Consider the following 13,926-nt stretch of genomic DNA (forward strand, 5'->3'; position numbering starts at 1 on the left):
AGCCCCGCGGAGCCGCTGGTCCCTGCGTCCTACAGGAGGCGAGCCCGAAGGCAGAGGAGAGAGGGCACTCCACCCCCACCCCCCAAATTCCCAAATGAAAGAGACATGTACTTTTTTTTAACAAAATGTATTCATCTTCCTTGAAACTGAAAAATAAATCTATGTACAAAACAGAGGTCAGGCTCCCCCACCCACTGGCAAGCCCCTGCAGATGCCCCCGGGGCCCCCAGACGGCCGGGCCCAGGGAGGGTTCCGAGGGCCGGAAGAGGGGGCTGCTCTCATCTGGAGCCCGTTGGTGGGAAGGGGCGGCGTTCGGGGTGCACAGGCTGGGGGGTTTGAGTCCCGGGCTGGGAGCCGGAAGGGAGGGAGCTGGGAGCTCCGAATCCTGGGAGCGCCCCTTCTTCATTCTGTGGGGTCGGGGCTTGGGTTCCGAGGGACAGAACTCTGAGTGCGGGAACGCTCTCCGAGCCGGGTCGGGTCCTAGGTCCCCGGGCTGGAGGTGGGACCTGCGCGTCTGGACTGCGGGGTGAAACTTCGGTCCCGGGTGAGGGGGACCCAGAGCGCACTGGTCAGGCTGCGGCCGGAGCCGCGGTCTGAGGTGGGGCCTGAGGCCCCGCGAAGCTTCCATCGCCAGCTGGGAGGCCGGGACGGGTTCTATGTTCCGATGGCGAGCGCGGGGTAGTCTGACTCTGGGTCCGGACCGAGCCCCGGTTCCGGGTAGGGGTGGGGGTGGGGCCTGGAGGCCGGGCCGCGGCCCCATTGGCTGGGGCGGAGGGCGCTGGGCGGGGCCTCGACGGGGACCGCGGACCGGCCCGGGGACTGGCTGGAGTCCCGAGGCGCCGGTCAGAGGCCCTTGCGCTGCCGCTTGAGGAAGGAGAGCGTGTAGTCGCTGGGCGTAGACACCTTCTGCTTCTTCATCTGCACCTGCGACTGCGCGGTGAGCTGCAGCTTGATGGCGCTCGAGTTGATCTTGGTGGCCACCAGCAGCTCCTTCATGCCCTTCATCTTCTCGCTCTGGAAAGTGAGCACCGGACCCTCTGGCGGCGGCGACGCGGCTGGTGCAGGCGCCGGGGCCGTGCTGCCGCCTTCGGGGCCGCGGGCATTGTTCAGGACCGTCCCTGGGGGCTTCCGGGGGGGTCCCGGCACCATGCCCTGCCCCGCGCCCGGGCCCTTGTCCAGCGCCGGCTTCTTGGGCGGCGGGGGCTCCTCGGGCTTGGACTCCCGCCGCGGGCCTCGCCGCCGGCCTTCCCGGGCTTCCTCGCCCCAGGGCTCCTCGGCCTCTGCGGCCTCTGCTTCCCGGCTCACTATCCGCACCTTCTGCCGCACCTGGGCCGGTAGGGAGAGCGAGCTGAGGGCAAGGTGCCAGCAGGTTGCGGCCTGTCTCATGCACCCCGAGGAGCAGATCCCCTTCAGGGCCGCCCAGGCTCTGGCTCCTCCTCGGACCCCTGCACAGCTGCCCCTCACCTGTCCTTCGAAACGCCCCAGGGACTGCACAAGGAAGGTGGCCCAGCCCACGTGCAGCACGGGCGTGGGGCTGCCTTCTTCCCATTTGCAGATGCCATCGTAGAACCGGAGCAGATGGGCGAAGCACTCTGGGTCCTGGAGGGCAGACCCCTGGCTCTGGGTGCCCTGGGCAAGGGGGAAAGGAGGCACAGATCAGAACCCCTTACACCCTGTATCAGAGGGCTAGGCCAAGCCGCTCATCTAAGCAGAGTCCTGGCTCCCTAAGAGGTGAGCATCGGGGAGAATTCTCAGAGCCGCCTTCCTTTTATAGAACCAGTTCTTAGCCAGGATTCAGAGAAAAGAGGGAACCGCCCCTTACCTCCATCCCACCCCCCACAACTGAATACGAAATCTTGGCATGAAAGAGATGGGCTTCACCCCATTTACCTGAAGGAATGGGGTAGAAACCCCTAAGGCACCCTCAGCTCCCTCAAACCCTGGCTGCTGTGTGCTGGGCCACCTTCCTCACTCAGTCCCCGCGAGGGCAGCAGTCCCATGTCCTGTGACTCGGAGCCCTGGCAGGTGGGAAGGTGGGCACAGGGGGAGCCCTTCACCTGGGTCTGCTCCCCCGGCCGCTCCTCGCCAGCCTCCAGCAGGCTAGCTGCCTCCTTCAGCAGGTTGGGGATGACATCATTGGCTACTTCAAAGAACTCCTTGTAGATTTCCTCGTCTTCCCGGCAGTAGTTGTAGCTGTGGGAGCAGGAGGGCACCGTGGGGCCTCCACCATGCTGGGAACCCCCGGGACCTGGGGGCGGGGGGGGGGGGAATGGAGCCCAGGCTTCTTTTCCTTTGATCATCTAGGGACTGGGTGAGTGGTTGGGGTCCTCACTCCGAAATCATGGTGTCTGTATCAGCCCAGAGCCAGAGTGAGGAGGGGGGCATGGGGCAGGGGGTGCAGGGTTTGCTGCTGGATGATGGTGGCTGGCAATTAGGAGGAGAGGGGAGGGAGGGAAAGGTGTGGGGCTCTCATTAGGGATCCCTACCTCCTGGGTGACAGTAGCCTTGGCTGCCCAGACTAGAGGAAGGGATGGGGCTTGGGACCCAGGCCTCACTCCTGGATAAGGATGAGTGGGAATTGGGCGAAAGAGGAAGAAAGGATGGACTAAGGCCCTAGTAGGACAGGGGGGGTGAAGGATCCTCACTCCTGGATGACAGTGGCCGTGTCGGCCCAGGCCTGCAGGGCTTCACGAACATTGCGGTTGCGACAGTGGTAGCCAGCCAGGTACATGTAGGGGTAGATGTGCTCATCCCGGTAGTAAGCCTTGGCTGAGGCAATGCCCTAGGGATAGAGCAGAGGGCCCTCAGGGAGGCAACCCCCAGCTGTACCGTTTGGCAGGAATGTCCTGTCAGATCACACCCAGAATGCGAAATAGCCAAGAGCCCAGAGTCCCATCTCCAGTTCCACCTCTACCCCCTGCCATCCGCTCTACCAGTTGCTCCTCCATGTCTGCAAGGCTGCTGGTGAGGCCTGGGCCAGAATGCAGAACAAAGCCTAGGGAAGGGGAGGGGTCCGTCCTCCAAGCTCAGGGCATTCCCTTTCCCAGGCTTTCCCACACACTCCTACACAAACACCAAAGCCTTCCAAGCCCAGCCCAATGTCCCTTCTACCTCCACTCCCACCAAGTTAACACCCCCTCCTCAATGCTCCCACATCTGACAACTGTTACACTCCAGGAGGGACAATGAGAGGCAGACAGCACTGAATATGTACATGGTAAATACAAGATGGGTGGTAATGCCCAATACACACCAAGATCTTCTCTCATGTGCCCCCTCCCAGTTCCCAGGTAGAAGGGAACCCCAGCCACTATTGGGTCTCCCTTCTGTACCCTCCCGAGATATCCCCACCTTGTGGTAAAGGGTGAGTGGGTCTGGCCGGCCAGGGGTGGGCTCCAGCTCCTCCAGATCTGCCAGGTTCCCCAGCGCCATGGGGTACCTGGGAAAAGTTCATGAGTCCAGCTCCGCCTAGCCACCCAGCCCTGAAGGCCCAGCCTGGCCACTTCCCCCTACTGACCTTTCCAGATGTCCCAGGTCATAGAGCAGCCAGAGCAGTTTCTACAGGCCAAAGAGAGAAATGTGAGCTGGGGGGGAGGGGTTGAGAAGTCCTCAGTCTACCAGGCAAAGTGGCGTCCAACATCAGCAGGGATCTCCCACCAGATAGAAAAGGCCAGAATTTAGAAACCAGCCCCTTACTGGAGTCAAAGTCCTTTCATGTCTTACCACCACTCTCCCCAGAGCCCTGGGAAAGACTGGGCCAGGAATTGTTAACCATGTTGCAAAAGGGGAAGCTGAGCCCCAGCCAGTCTGATTCAGTGGATAGAGCGTTGGCCCAGGGACTGAAGGGTCTCGGGTTCAATTCCAGTCAAGGGCACTTACCCCGGTTGCAGACTTGCTCCCTGGCCCTGATCAAGGGGAGTGAGGGAGGCAACCAATCCATGTGTCTCTTTCACATCAATGTTTCTCTCTGTCCCTCCCCCACACTTCCACTCTCTCTAAAAATCAATGTGAGGATTAACCAAAAAAAGGGGGGAGGAAAAGTGCCCCTGCCCAGGGCCCCATGGCCACACCTCACCTGCTGCAGCTGCCCAGGTTCCCACAGGCATATACCTGTTGCAGCTGCAGCAGCTCCAGGGAGTCCGTGTGCAGGTCAATGGAAGGGTTGATGGCGCACACCATAAATGCCACCTCCATCTTGCGGTCACAGCGCATGTATGATCCTTTCAGGTACAGCCAGCTCTTGGGAGAGGACAAGACCAGATGGCTCATGATGCCCCACCTGTGCCTGCTCCAGGGAATGACCGCCAGGAAAGGGGCCCTTCTGTGTCCCCTTCCTGACATGTTTAGGTGGCAATAAGGAGAGGGGCTCAGGAAAGCACAGCCCCTTGGGTGGCTTGGGCTGGGAGTGTGAAGGGAGCAGGGGGAGGAGGCAATACCCGCTCAGCCACACCCGCGTTGACTGTCTGGCCCCTTCGGTCCTCATTGCCCTTGCCATGCCAGGTGACCTCAGCTGTCTGCTCTCCATTGGGCCCAAACACAACCCAGGCGTGGTCCTCAGACAGGGCCAGGTGGACATCCCGGAGACCCAGAGCCTGGCAGGCCCCCACCACAGCAAAGGCCACACCGGAGCTGTCCAGTTTGGTGCCTATGGAAGGGGGAGGTAATGAAAGAGGAATCTCTGAGCTCTGGCTGGAGGAAGGGGGCTAGGTAGTGATTGGCCATGTTCCCTCCCACCCTCACCTCCCAGCCTGTGCCCAAACCTCAGACCCTCCTCCATCACTCCTCCATCCCCCTCCTCTGATTGCTCAAAGCCTCTCTCTCTCTCTGCGTTTACATCTCCCAACAACAGACCTCCTTGGATCTTCCTAGTTCCACCCAGCCTTGGACCGTCACTTCTCTTTCTCCGCAACCACGTTATATGTTTATGTTAAGGATTTCCTCACTTTATTGTGCCTCTCAGGTCACAACAGAATAGGCAAAAATAGGACCGAGAGACTAAGTCCTCTTTTTTCACACACCCACTGGCAACGACTCCTAATTTATCTCTGCGCTCTTTTCCTGCTAAGCTCAGAAGCAGCCTCTGGTTCCTTCCCAACACGGCACTCCGGGTCATGACTGCTAGTCAACTGGGCTTGAGCAAAGAAAGATCTTTGCACACCCTGAGCCTTAAGCCATCGCTTTCACAGACACTTCACTTAACCGTCCCAAATGTAGCCAGATTTTGGCTCCTCACCCCCCATCGGCCGCTGCCCCTGGGCCTCAGGCTGGGCTGCAGGACACCGGCAGGGGTGCGGGCGCCGCCGGGGCAAAGGGTGGTTAACGGATCTGGAGCCGAGGGATCGGGGTCTGGTCCCACTCTTGCCAGTTGTGTGACTCTGGCACCTCGCGTCCCCTCTCTGCAAAGGGGGGTCAACACCTGCCCCACCTCCTAAGGTGTATAGGTCCCAAAAGGGCTCTGTGCACCGTGTATTGCCAAGAGGCAGGCCGAGCTGTCAGATGGGACAGGACCCACTCGTGCCCCTGCCACCTGTGAGGCTCCAACCTGTGATGAAGCTGAAGAGGGACTGGATATGGGCCCGATCCTTGAAGTAGGAGCGGCTGAGGCTGTTCCAGATGACATCGGAGACCTTCTTCACCAGCTCTCGGCTGGAGACGCCGCCCTCCCGGGGGTACAGAGACAGGTCGACGGCACCTCGGATCTGGGCGGTGAAGCGAGCGTAGAGCGCGGCGATGATGGACAGGTCGGCAACCGGGAAGTATGTGAGGCCGCCGGGAGGGTCGGGCGCGGGGCTGGGCTGGAAGGTGAGCTCGGGCACGTTGGTGGGGATGACGCGGTTGACAGCTAGGAAGTGTTCCACGAAGCCCAGAACCAAGGAGAGGAGCACCAGGTCCGGCTCCTCGCGGCCCAGCTCGGCGGCGAACAGGCGCACCACGTCGTCGATCGAGCGCAGCGGGAACAGCGTCTTCTGGGCGGCCTTCAGCCCCATGGCGGCGGGCCTCGGCCTGCGGGCGAGCCGGGAGGGGAGAGTCGCGGGCTCGGCCAGGGAGCCCCTGCCCAGGCTCCGCTAGGGTTCCAACCCCCCCGCCCCCTCCCGCCACACACACACACGCACACACTCCCTTGCCCCCCGCCCCCCTCGCCCTCCGCCCCTCGGCTCCCGCGTCGATGAGACCCCCTCAGCCCAGGCTGTAGGGCCTCCTCGTCCCCCACAGCCCCAGCAGCCGCGGCCCCTATAGGGGTGCGCCCCTAGGACCCCGCTGAGGACCGCCAATGGCCGCCCTGGTGCCTCTCTGCACCCGTACCCCCGGGCCCTGGAGTCCCTCCGAAAGGCACCCCCTGGCCAAGCCCCCCAAATCACAAGAAGAGTCCTGGCTGCGGTCCCCCGCGCCCACCTCCGCGCTTACATCCCACACAAGGCACCGCGGCGCCCGCCGCCTGGAGGCTGCTGGGAAATGGAGTTCCGCCCGCGGCCGCACTGCCTGCCGGGAAGCGGGATCCGGGCCCTCGCCCACCCCTGCGGAGCCTTGAAATGGTGGCCAGCGGCGCCCGTCCACCGGGGCTTATGGGAGTGGTAGTCGCCGCTCCGGGTGCCCCGGGCGGTAGGTGAGGCGTGGAGGTGGTGCCGTCTTTCGGAGCTTCTCGGGGATTGGTCACTCCGCTCGACGCAGCCAGGTGGCCGAGGGGCCGCAGGGCATCCTGGGAGATGTGGTCCGGAAGGCGTCCGGGCATCCTCGGCGGTCACTGCGCTTGAGCTGGTGCCGTGTCGGCCAGACGTGAGGAAACGGTGCTTCTTCCAAATGCTGCTGGCGTGACGGTGCCCGGCCGCCCCGGGCGGACGCCGCTCAGTGTCCGCCGCACGTCAGGGTGCCTGCCCTGTGCCTGGCGATGCTTCCCCGGCTCTGCCCGTGAGAAGAGCCGCACGCATGTGCACAGAGGCGCATCCGTCCGAAGAGCCGCGCCGTTCTTTGTAACGGGCAAACGTTAGGAGCGTGAATAGCTCTGTGCGCCCCGGGGCGGCTCGACAGGACACAGTGTTGAAGGAAAACACAAAACTGCGGGGCAGCATGTCTGCTAGGATAGCACTTACGCTCACGGTGTGAACCTCCCACACGGTCCTCAATAACTCCTACAGAGTCGGTCATTCATACCCTTCCTCACTCAACAGACACATTGCTGGTGCCTGCAGCGGGCCAGGCACCCCGTTCTGGGCGCTGGATACGAAACAGTGAATAAAGCAGATCAAATGTCTGCCCTGCTTCACCTCTGCGGCTTTTCTTCTTCAAAACCCATAAGCCTCGCCCTGGCCAGTGTGGCTCCATAGTTAGAACTTTGCGCTGAAGGGTCACGGATTCGGTTTCTGGTCAAGGGCACCTACCTCGGTAGCAGGTTCGACCCCCAGCCCCGGTCGGGGCACCTCCAGAAGGCAATTAATTGATGTCTCTCTCTCTCTCTCTCTCTCTCTCTCTCTCTCTCTCTCTCTCTCTCTCCCCCCCCCCCTCCCTCCCTCCCTCCTTTCCACACTCTAAAATCAATGGAGAAAATATCCTCAGGTGAGGATTAACAACAAAAAACCCCACTAAAATCCATAAGCCTAGTCTGATCATGAGAAAACATCCGGCGAAACAAACCAAAACGGAGGGACGTTCAACAACAGACCTGTCTGTCCAGTGCTTCTCCAAAGTGTCAGGTCATGAAAGACAAGGAAAGACTAAGAAACTGTTGCAGATTAGAAGAGATTAAAGAGACCGGACCACTAAATGCAATATGGTGAGCTGAATCCTGGGACGGAAAAAGGACATGAATGGAAAAGCTGGTGAATAGGCGGCCGACTGCCCCAATCTGCCCAGGACTGAGGGGACTGCGGGCATATGCAACTTTCAGCTTTAAAGCCAAGCCACCCCTCACCCTCCACCCAACGCACGCACCTCACCTTCGTCAGGAACCTTGTGCTAAGCCCATCGTAGACGACCTGCCCCTGGGTCGGGGTTTCGTATGCAGCTGAGCAGTTCCCTTGCTGCGATCTATTGAAAGTCAGCCCTCGACACAAGGGATTTTGTTTTTATCTTATTTTATTTAAAAAGAAAGAAAACGGCCAAAACCGGTTTGGCTCAGTGGATGGAGCGTCGGCCTGTGGACTGAGGGGTCCCAGGTTCGATTCTGGTCAAGGGCGTGTACCTGGGTTGCGGGCACACCCCCAGTGGGAGATGTGCTGGAGGCAGCTGATCGATGTTTCTCTCTCGTCGGTGTTTCTAGCTCTCTATCTCTCTCCCTTCCTCTCTGTAAAAAATCAATAAAAAAATATATATAAAAAAAAAAAGAAAGAAAACGCAACAGTCAAGTCTTGGGCGCCTCGAAGCTCTACTTGTGAAATTCAAATAAAGTCTGTAGCTTCATTCATAATGCTCACCAATTAGTGTTGACCAATGTACATGGGTGTGTAAGATATTAACATTAGGGGCAGCTGTGTGAAAGGTAGATGGAGGTGAAGTCACCAAGTGCTGAGTTCTGTGTTCCCCTTCGTGCTGAGGTTGGGAGACCAGGAGGGACCAGAAGAAGGATGAGCGGGATCGGCCAGAGAGATGGGGGGAAACCAGACGAGCGTCTGGGGCAGAACACCAGGCACGATGGGTAGCCGGATGCTGCTCCCAGGCCAGCAAGCTGAGCGCCAAGGACTGACTGCATTGAGCTCTGTGGGACCTGTTGGTGACCCCAGGAAGAGCAATTCAGGGGCAAAAACCCAAAGTTCTTGGGCTCATGAAAAATGGGAGGCCCTGGCCGAGTAGCTCAGTTAGTTAGAGCATCCTCTGGGGATCGAACGCCAAGATTTTGGGTTCAATCCCCAGTCAGAGCACATACTAGAATCAACCAGTCCTGGCCAGTGTGGCTCAGTTGGCTGAGCGTCGTCCCATGCACCAGGAGGTCTCCGGTTCGATTCCCCGTTAGGGCACATGCCCAGGTTCCAGGCTCAGTCCCCAGTAGGGGGCATGCAGGAGGTAACCAATTAATGTTTCTCTCTCTCTCCTCCCTTCCTCTCTCACTTTCTAAAGTCAATTTAAAAAAAAAAAATCAAAAGTAAAAATAACCAACCAATGGCCCTGGCCAGTTAGCTCAGTTGGAGTGTTGTCCCAATGCACCAGGGTTGCAGGTTCTATCCCCTGTCAGTGAAGACATGAATGAGTGCAACAGCAGATCTCTCTCTCTCTCTCTCTCTCTCTCTCTCTCTCTCAAAAAAGCAACCAATGAATGCATAAATAAGTGGGACAACAAAATGGATGTTTCTCCTCCTCCCTCTCTAATAAATAAATGAAAAATGGGAGGAAAAAACTGGAGAGAGGGATAATACACAATTCTGTCAGGGAGCGTTGCAGCAAAGGGAAGGAGAAAAATAAGATGGTAGTTGGGGGGAGGGGAAGAGGGTAAAATATAAGGTGGTTGTTGTTGCTGGTGGCTTTTTAAATATATTTCATTGATTTTTTACATAGAGGAAGGGAGAGGGATAGGGAGTTAGAAACATCGATGAGAGAGAAACATCGATCAGCTGCCTCCTGCACACTCCCCACTGGGGTTGTGCCCGCAACCAAGTACATGCCCTTGATTGGAATCGAACCCAGGACCCTTGAGTCCACAGGCCGACGTTCTATCCACTGAGCCAAACAGGTTAGGGCGCTGGTGGCTTTTTTAAAAATAAGAGTTTATTTGAGCCAAACTAACAACATATGCTAGAGCAAGATCTCAAATGCTCCCGTGTCCCTGTTGAGAGCATTGCTGCACTGATGGCCTGGAACAGATGGAGGGGGCTCCTGAATGAGAGGTTTGGCCTTTGCTAGGAACGCAACCCGTTTATCCACAATAATTAGAGGGAAGGCAGGGGACACAGGCACGTGTGACAAGTACTTGAATTCTCTCAACGAAACAGGAGTCCTAGTTGGTCTTCTTCCCTCCCTCCTTCACCCTTTTGCTCAAATGTCACCTTCTCGATGAAGCCGCCCCACCCTGACTAGGCCTACTCACGAAATTCATAGTCTCCAGCCCAAATTCCGCTTTCAATCCCACCGCCCCACTCTACTTTTTCTTTTCTTTTCTCTAAGGAAGTCACATCTCTGGAGCAGGTTTCTCAATTTAGGCACCACTGACTCGGGGGCCGGGTAATTCTTTGTATTTGGGGACTGCCTGTGCACAGTAGGATGTACATCAGCATCCGGCTTCTACCAATAGAGACCAATAGCACCCCTCCCCCTGTAGTGGCAACGAGAGATGCCTCCAGACACTACCAAAGGTTCCATTGGTGGCAAAATTGCCCCCCGTGGAAAACCACTGCTCTAGTACATAATACAATTTACATATTTGTTTATTGTTTGTCTCCTACCAACAAAACATAAGTTCCCCAAGGACAAGGAATGTCTGACACATAACTGGTGTTCAACAAATATTTGCTGAATAAATAAAATACATTTATGCAAAAAAAGTGACTATACAGAATGACTGATCTGGAATTGAGGCTGTGTGAGGAGGCGTGTAAGGATACAAGAGGGACGGGGACAGCAAAAGTGTGGCAAAGTCAGTGGATTATAGGTTCCAATGGGGTCCAAAATGTATTGGGGCTGGAGAGCTGAATAGACAGGGGTGTTGGGGAGAGAGTGGGATGCGTGACATTATGATTGTGTCCTTATTGGCAATGAAAAGAGCTGGAGCAGCGCTTCCAGTGGCAACACAACGTGAGGTGCATGTGTAATTTTTTAAAAATTATTTTTATTAATGTCAGAGAGAAAGGGAGAGGGAGGAAGAGAAACAGCAATGATGAGAGAGAATCACTGATTGGCTGCCTCCTGCCCTCCTCCTACTGGGGTCAAACCCGCAACCCACGCATGTGCCCCTGACTGGAATCGCGCCTGGGACCCTTCAGTCCTCAGGCCGACGCTCTATCCCCTGAGCAAAACTGGCTAGGGCCCATGTGCAATTCTAAAGTTTCTAAGTAGCTACATTAAAAAAAGCAAAAAGACATAAGTGGGAGTAGTTTTAATAAAATATACCCAAAATGTTATTTCAACTTGTAATCAATATAAAAATTATCAATGATAATTTATGTATTTTTTCTCACTAAATCTGAAATCTGGTGTCTGTTTTAAACTCACAGCACATCCTACCTCAGACCAGTCATATTTCTCAGTAGCCACACGTAACCGGTAGCTTCAATGGGACAGAGCGGTGGGAATGGGTGGCTGGGGTGGGGCGGCAGATGAGATCATGGAAAAGAGCCAAGGAGCTGAGAGGCCAGTGGGTCAGCCACAGGCAAAGCGGAGGCTCTAAGAATGAAAGCAGGAGTAGGATGGAGAGAGTCACAGCAAGTCAGAAGCTAAAATGACGGAGAAGGGTGAAATCCGTGTGCGGGGAGATCTCAGAAACAAAACAGGTGGTGTAAGGGGATCACTTGAATTCAAACCTGAGTGTTGACAGGAGGAGGGTGGAGGACACTATAGGCGTAGATGAGGACTCGGGAGGACACCTCCGCCACCTCCAGGGTGCAGAAGTCTGGGGGATGTGAGGAGGGAGCAGCAGCGACCTCAGGGAGGGCGAGGTTTCTGCTGGAGCAGGAGGGTTAAGGACCAGGACCAGGCCGTTTGCAGGAGGAGATGAGGACACAGGATTTTGCTAAAGATGGACCATCAACTCTAGAAGGAGCAGTAGACAGCCATCAGGAGCCGAGGGGGCAGATGGGAAGAAAAGGAGGGGGTCGGAGCTATGGAGGACCTAGGAGGCCTGAGTCCCTTGCGGTGAAACTCATCAACAGGGATAAATGGCAGGCCCAGCTCTGATGGTCTGGAGGCCGCGGCGGGCTGGGGAGCAGCTGTGAGTGTGAGAGCACAGAGGGCAGGGGTTCCTGCCAAGGGTCAGACGGGTCCTGAGACTCTGACTTGATTCCTGATAATAAAGGCAAGGAGGCCGGGAAGGACTGTCCACCAATATATATGTACGGGCATAAACGGATGGTACAGGCCAGTGTAGGGAGTCGAAGGGAATTCAGTCTCTAATTGTGTTCCCCAAAATGTGTGTATTATTGTGATTAATTTAAAATAGCATCAGCTCTGTAATGATTTTTTTAAATATATTTTAATTGCTTTTTTACAGAGAGGAAAGGAGAGGAATAGAGTTAGAAACATCGATGAGAGAGAAACATCGATCAGCTGCCTCCTGCACACCCCCTACTGGGGATGTGCCCACAACCAAGGTACATGCCCCTGACCAGAATCGAACCCAGGACCCTTGAGTCCGCAGGCCAATGCTCTATCCACTGAGCCAAATCGGTCAGGGCAGCTATGTAATAATTTTGACAAAAACATTCTGAATTTAATGAGGAAACAATCACACAAATGCAAACTGTTGGTCATTCTACAAAAAAAAAAAAAAATTGGCCTGGATCCTTCAAAAATGTTAGTATCATGCCCTGGCTGGTGTGGCTCAGTTGGTTTGGATGTCAGCCTGTGCACCAAAAGGTTGCCAGCTCCATCCCAGATCCCCAGTAGGGGGCGTGCAGGAGGCAGCCAATCAATTATTCTCTCTCATCATTGATGTTTCTCTCTCTCTCTCCTTCTCCCTTCCTCTCTGAAATCAATATAAATATACAGTGGGGCCTTGACTTACGAGTTTAATTCGTCCCGTGACGGAGCTCGTAACTCAAATTACTCGTATGTCCAATCTTAAAGTGAACTAGTAAGACACATGATGCTGGGCTGATGTTGTGGCGTTCACTGTGACATTCACTGCGCCAACTAGCGGTGAGGTATCTGAAGCTGGCTCGTAACCCGAATTTTAGCTCGCAACTCAAAGCAAAAAATCGGCCGAGGGACGGCTCGTATCTCGAAAAACTCGTTAGTCGGGACACTCGTAAGTCAAGGCCCCACTGTATTTTAAAAAGAAGAAACATCAGTGGTGAGAGAGAATCACTGATCTGCTTCCTCCTGCACACCCCACGCTGGGGATTGAGCCCACAACCTGGGCATGTGCCTTGACCGAGAATTGAACCAGGACCTCCTGGTTCATAGGTCGATGCTCAACCGCTGAGCCATGCCAGCCAGGCAGAACCTAATTTTAACTAATTACATCTGCAATGAGTCTATTTCCAAATAAGGTCACATACTGAGATATTTGAGGTTAGGATATCAAGATAGGAATTTGGGGGTGAGGGTCACAATTCAACCCATAACTGACTGTATATTAGACAATATTGTTGTGTCGATATTAAATCTCTCCAGACAATAACAATGGCTTCTGGTGGCTCCTTATAAGATGCCTGCAAAGTATTTCGGTGCAAAGTTCAAGATGTCTACAACTTACTTTCAAGTGGTAGCAGACTGCATGCTATGTATACATGGACGCAGGTAGATGTGTAGGGAAAACAAAAGCAGGGTAATGTTAACTGGTGAATCTAGGTGAACAGTATGGGAGTTCGTATTCTTTCTGTAGGGTTGAGATTAGTTAACATAAAATGCTTGAAGAAAATTAATTCTTTTTATTTTATTGATTTTTTTACAGAGAGGAAGGGAGAGGGATAGAGAGTTAGAAACATCGATGAGAGAGAAACATCGACCAGCTGCCTCCTGCACATCTCCTACTAGGGATGTGCCCACAACCAAGGTACATGCCCTTGACAGAAATCGAACCTGGGACCCTTCAGTCCGCAGGCCGATGCTCTATCCACTGAGCCAAACCCCGTTAGGGCTGAAGAAAATTCTTACAAAATATGAAAATCCTTTGACTAAATTATTGCTGGGTGCTAGGGCGGATGATTGGAGGTCTTAGTTTGCAAGGGGCCTCAGATTCCCTGGGCCCTCGGTTTGGGCTTCTGCATGTTAAGAGAACAGACATTTCTTGAGTGGGGCAAAGGCATTTTACGCTCATCTCACCAAATCTCAATGGTATCACCCAGG

At 55.4% G+C, this 13,926-nt stretch overlaps 1 protein-coding gene across 2 annotated transcripts; it reads right to left on the minus strand.

The window, feature by feature from the left end:
• Positions 1 to 119: 119 nt before the first annotated feature.
• On the minus strand, positions 120 to 6,422 carry MEN1 (menin 1). 2 transcript variants are annotated; one of them, XM_081099214.1, is made up of 10 exons: positions 6,394 to 6,422; positions 5,543 to 6,003; positions 4,437 to 4,645; positions 4,111 to 4,239; positions 3,518 to 3,558; positions 3,352 to 3,439; positions 2,646 to 2,782; positions 2,058 to 2,193; positions 1,465 to 1,629; positions 120 to 1,326 (listed from the first exon to the last, which is right to left on the minus strand). In XM_081099214.1, the coding sequence occupies exons 2-10, from the start codon at positions 5,985 to 5,987 to the stop codon at positions 844 to 846; spliced, it is 1,833 nt and encodes a 610-aa protein (XP_080955340.1). In that variant the 5' UTR covers positions 5,988 to 6,003; positions 6,394 to 6,422; the 3' UTR covers positions 120 to 843. The 2 variants fall into 2 exon arrangements, with proteins under 2 accessions (XP_080955340.1, XP_080955341.1); XM_081099215.1 differs by lacking the exon at positions 6,394 to 6,422 and adding an exon at positions 6,304 to 6,326.
• Between the last annotated feature and the right edge of the window lie 7,504 nt (positions 6,423 to 13,926).

This window comes from Myotis nattereri (genome assembly GCF_964212035.1).
Source record: "Myotis nattereri genome assembly, chromosome: 9".
Lineage (NCBI taxonomy): Eukaryota > Metazoa > Chordata > Mammalia > Chiroptera > Vespertilionidae > Myotis > Myotis nattereri.

Coding starts and splice junctions, on each gene's coding strand:
- MEN1 (XM_081099214.1), bottom strand. CDS start 5,987: ATGGGGCTGAAGGCCGCCCAGAAGACGCTGTTCCCGCTGCGCTCGATC. Junction 4,646..5,542: donor CCTCTTCAGCTTCATCACAG/GTTGGAGCCTCA, acceptor CCCCTTCCATAG/GCACCAAACTGGACAGCTCC. Junction 4,240..4,436: donor ACGCGGGTGTGGCTGAGCGG/GTATTGCCTCCT, acceptor TCCTCTCCCAAG/AGCTGGCTGTACCTGAAAGG.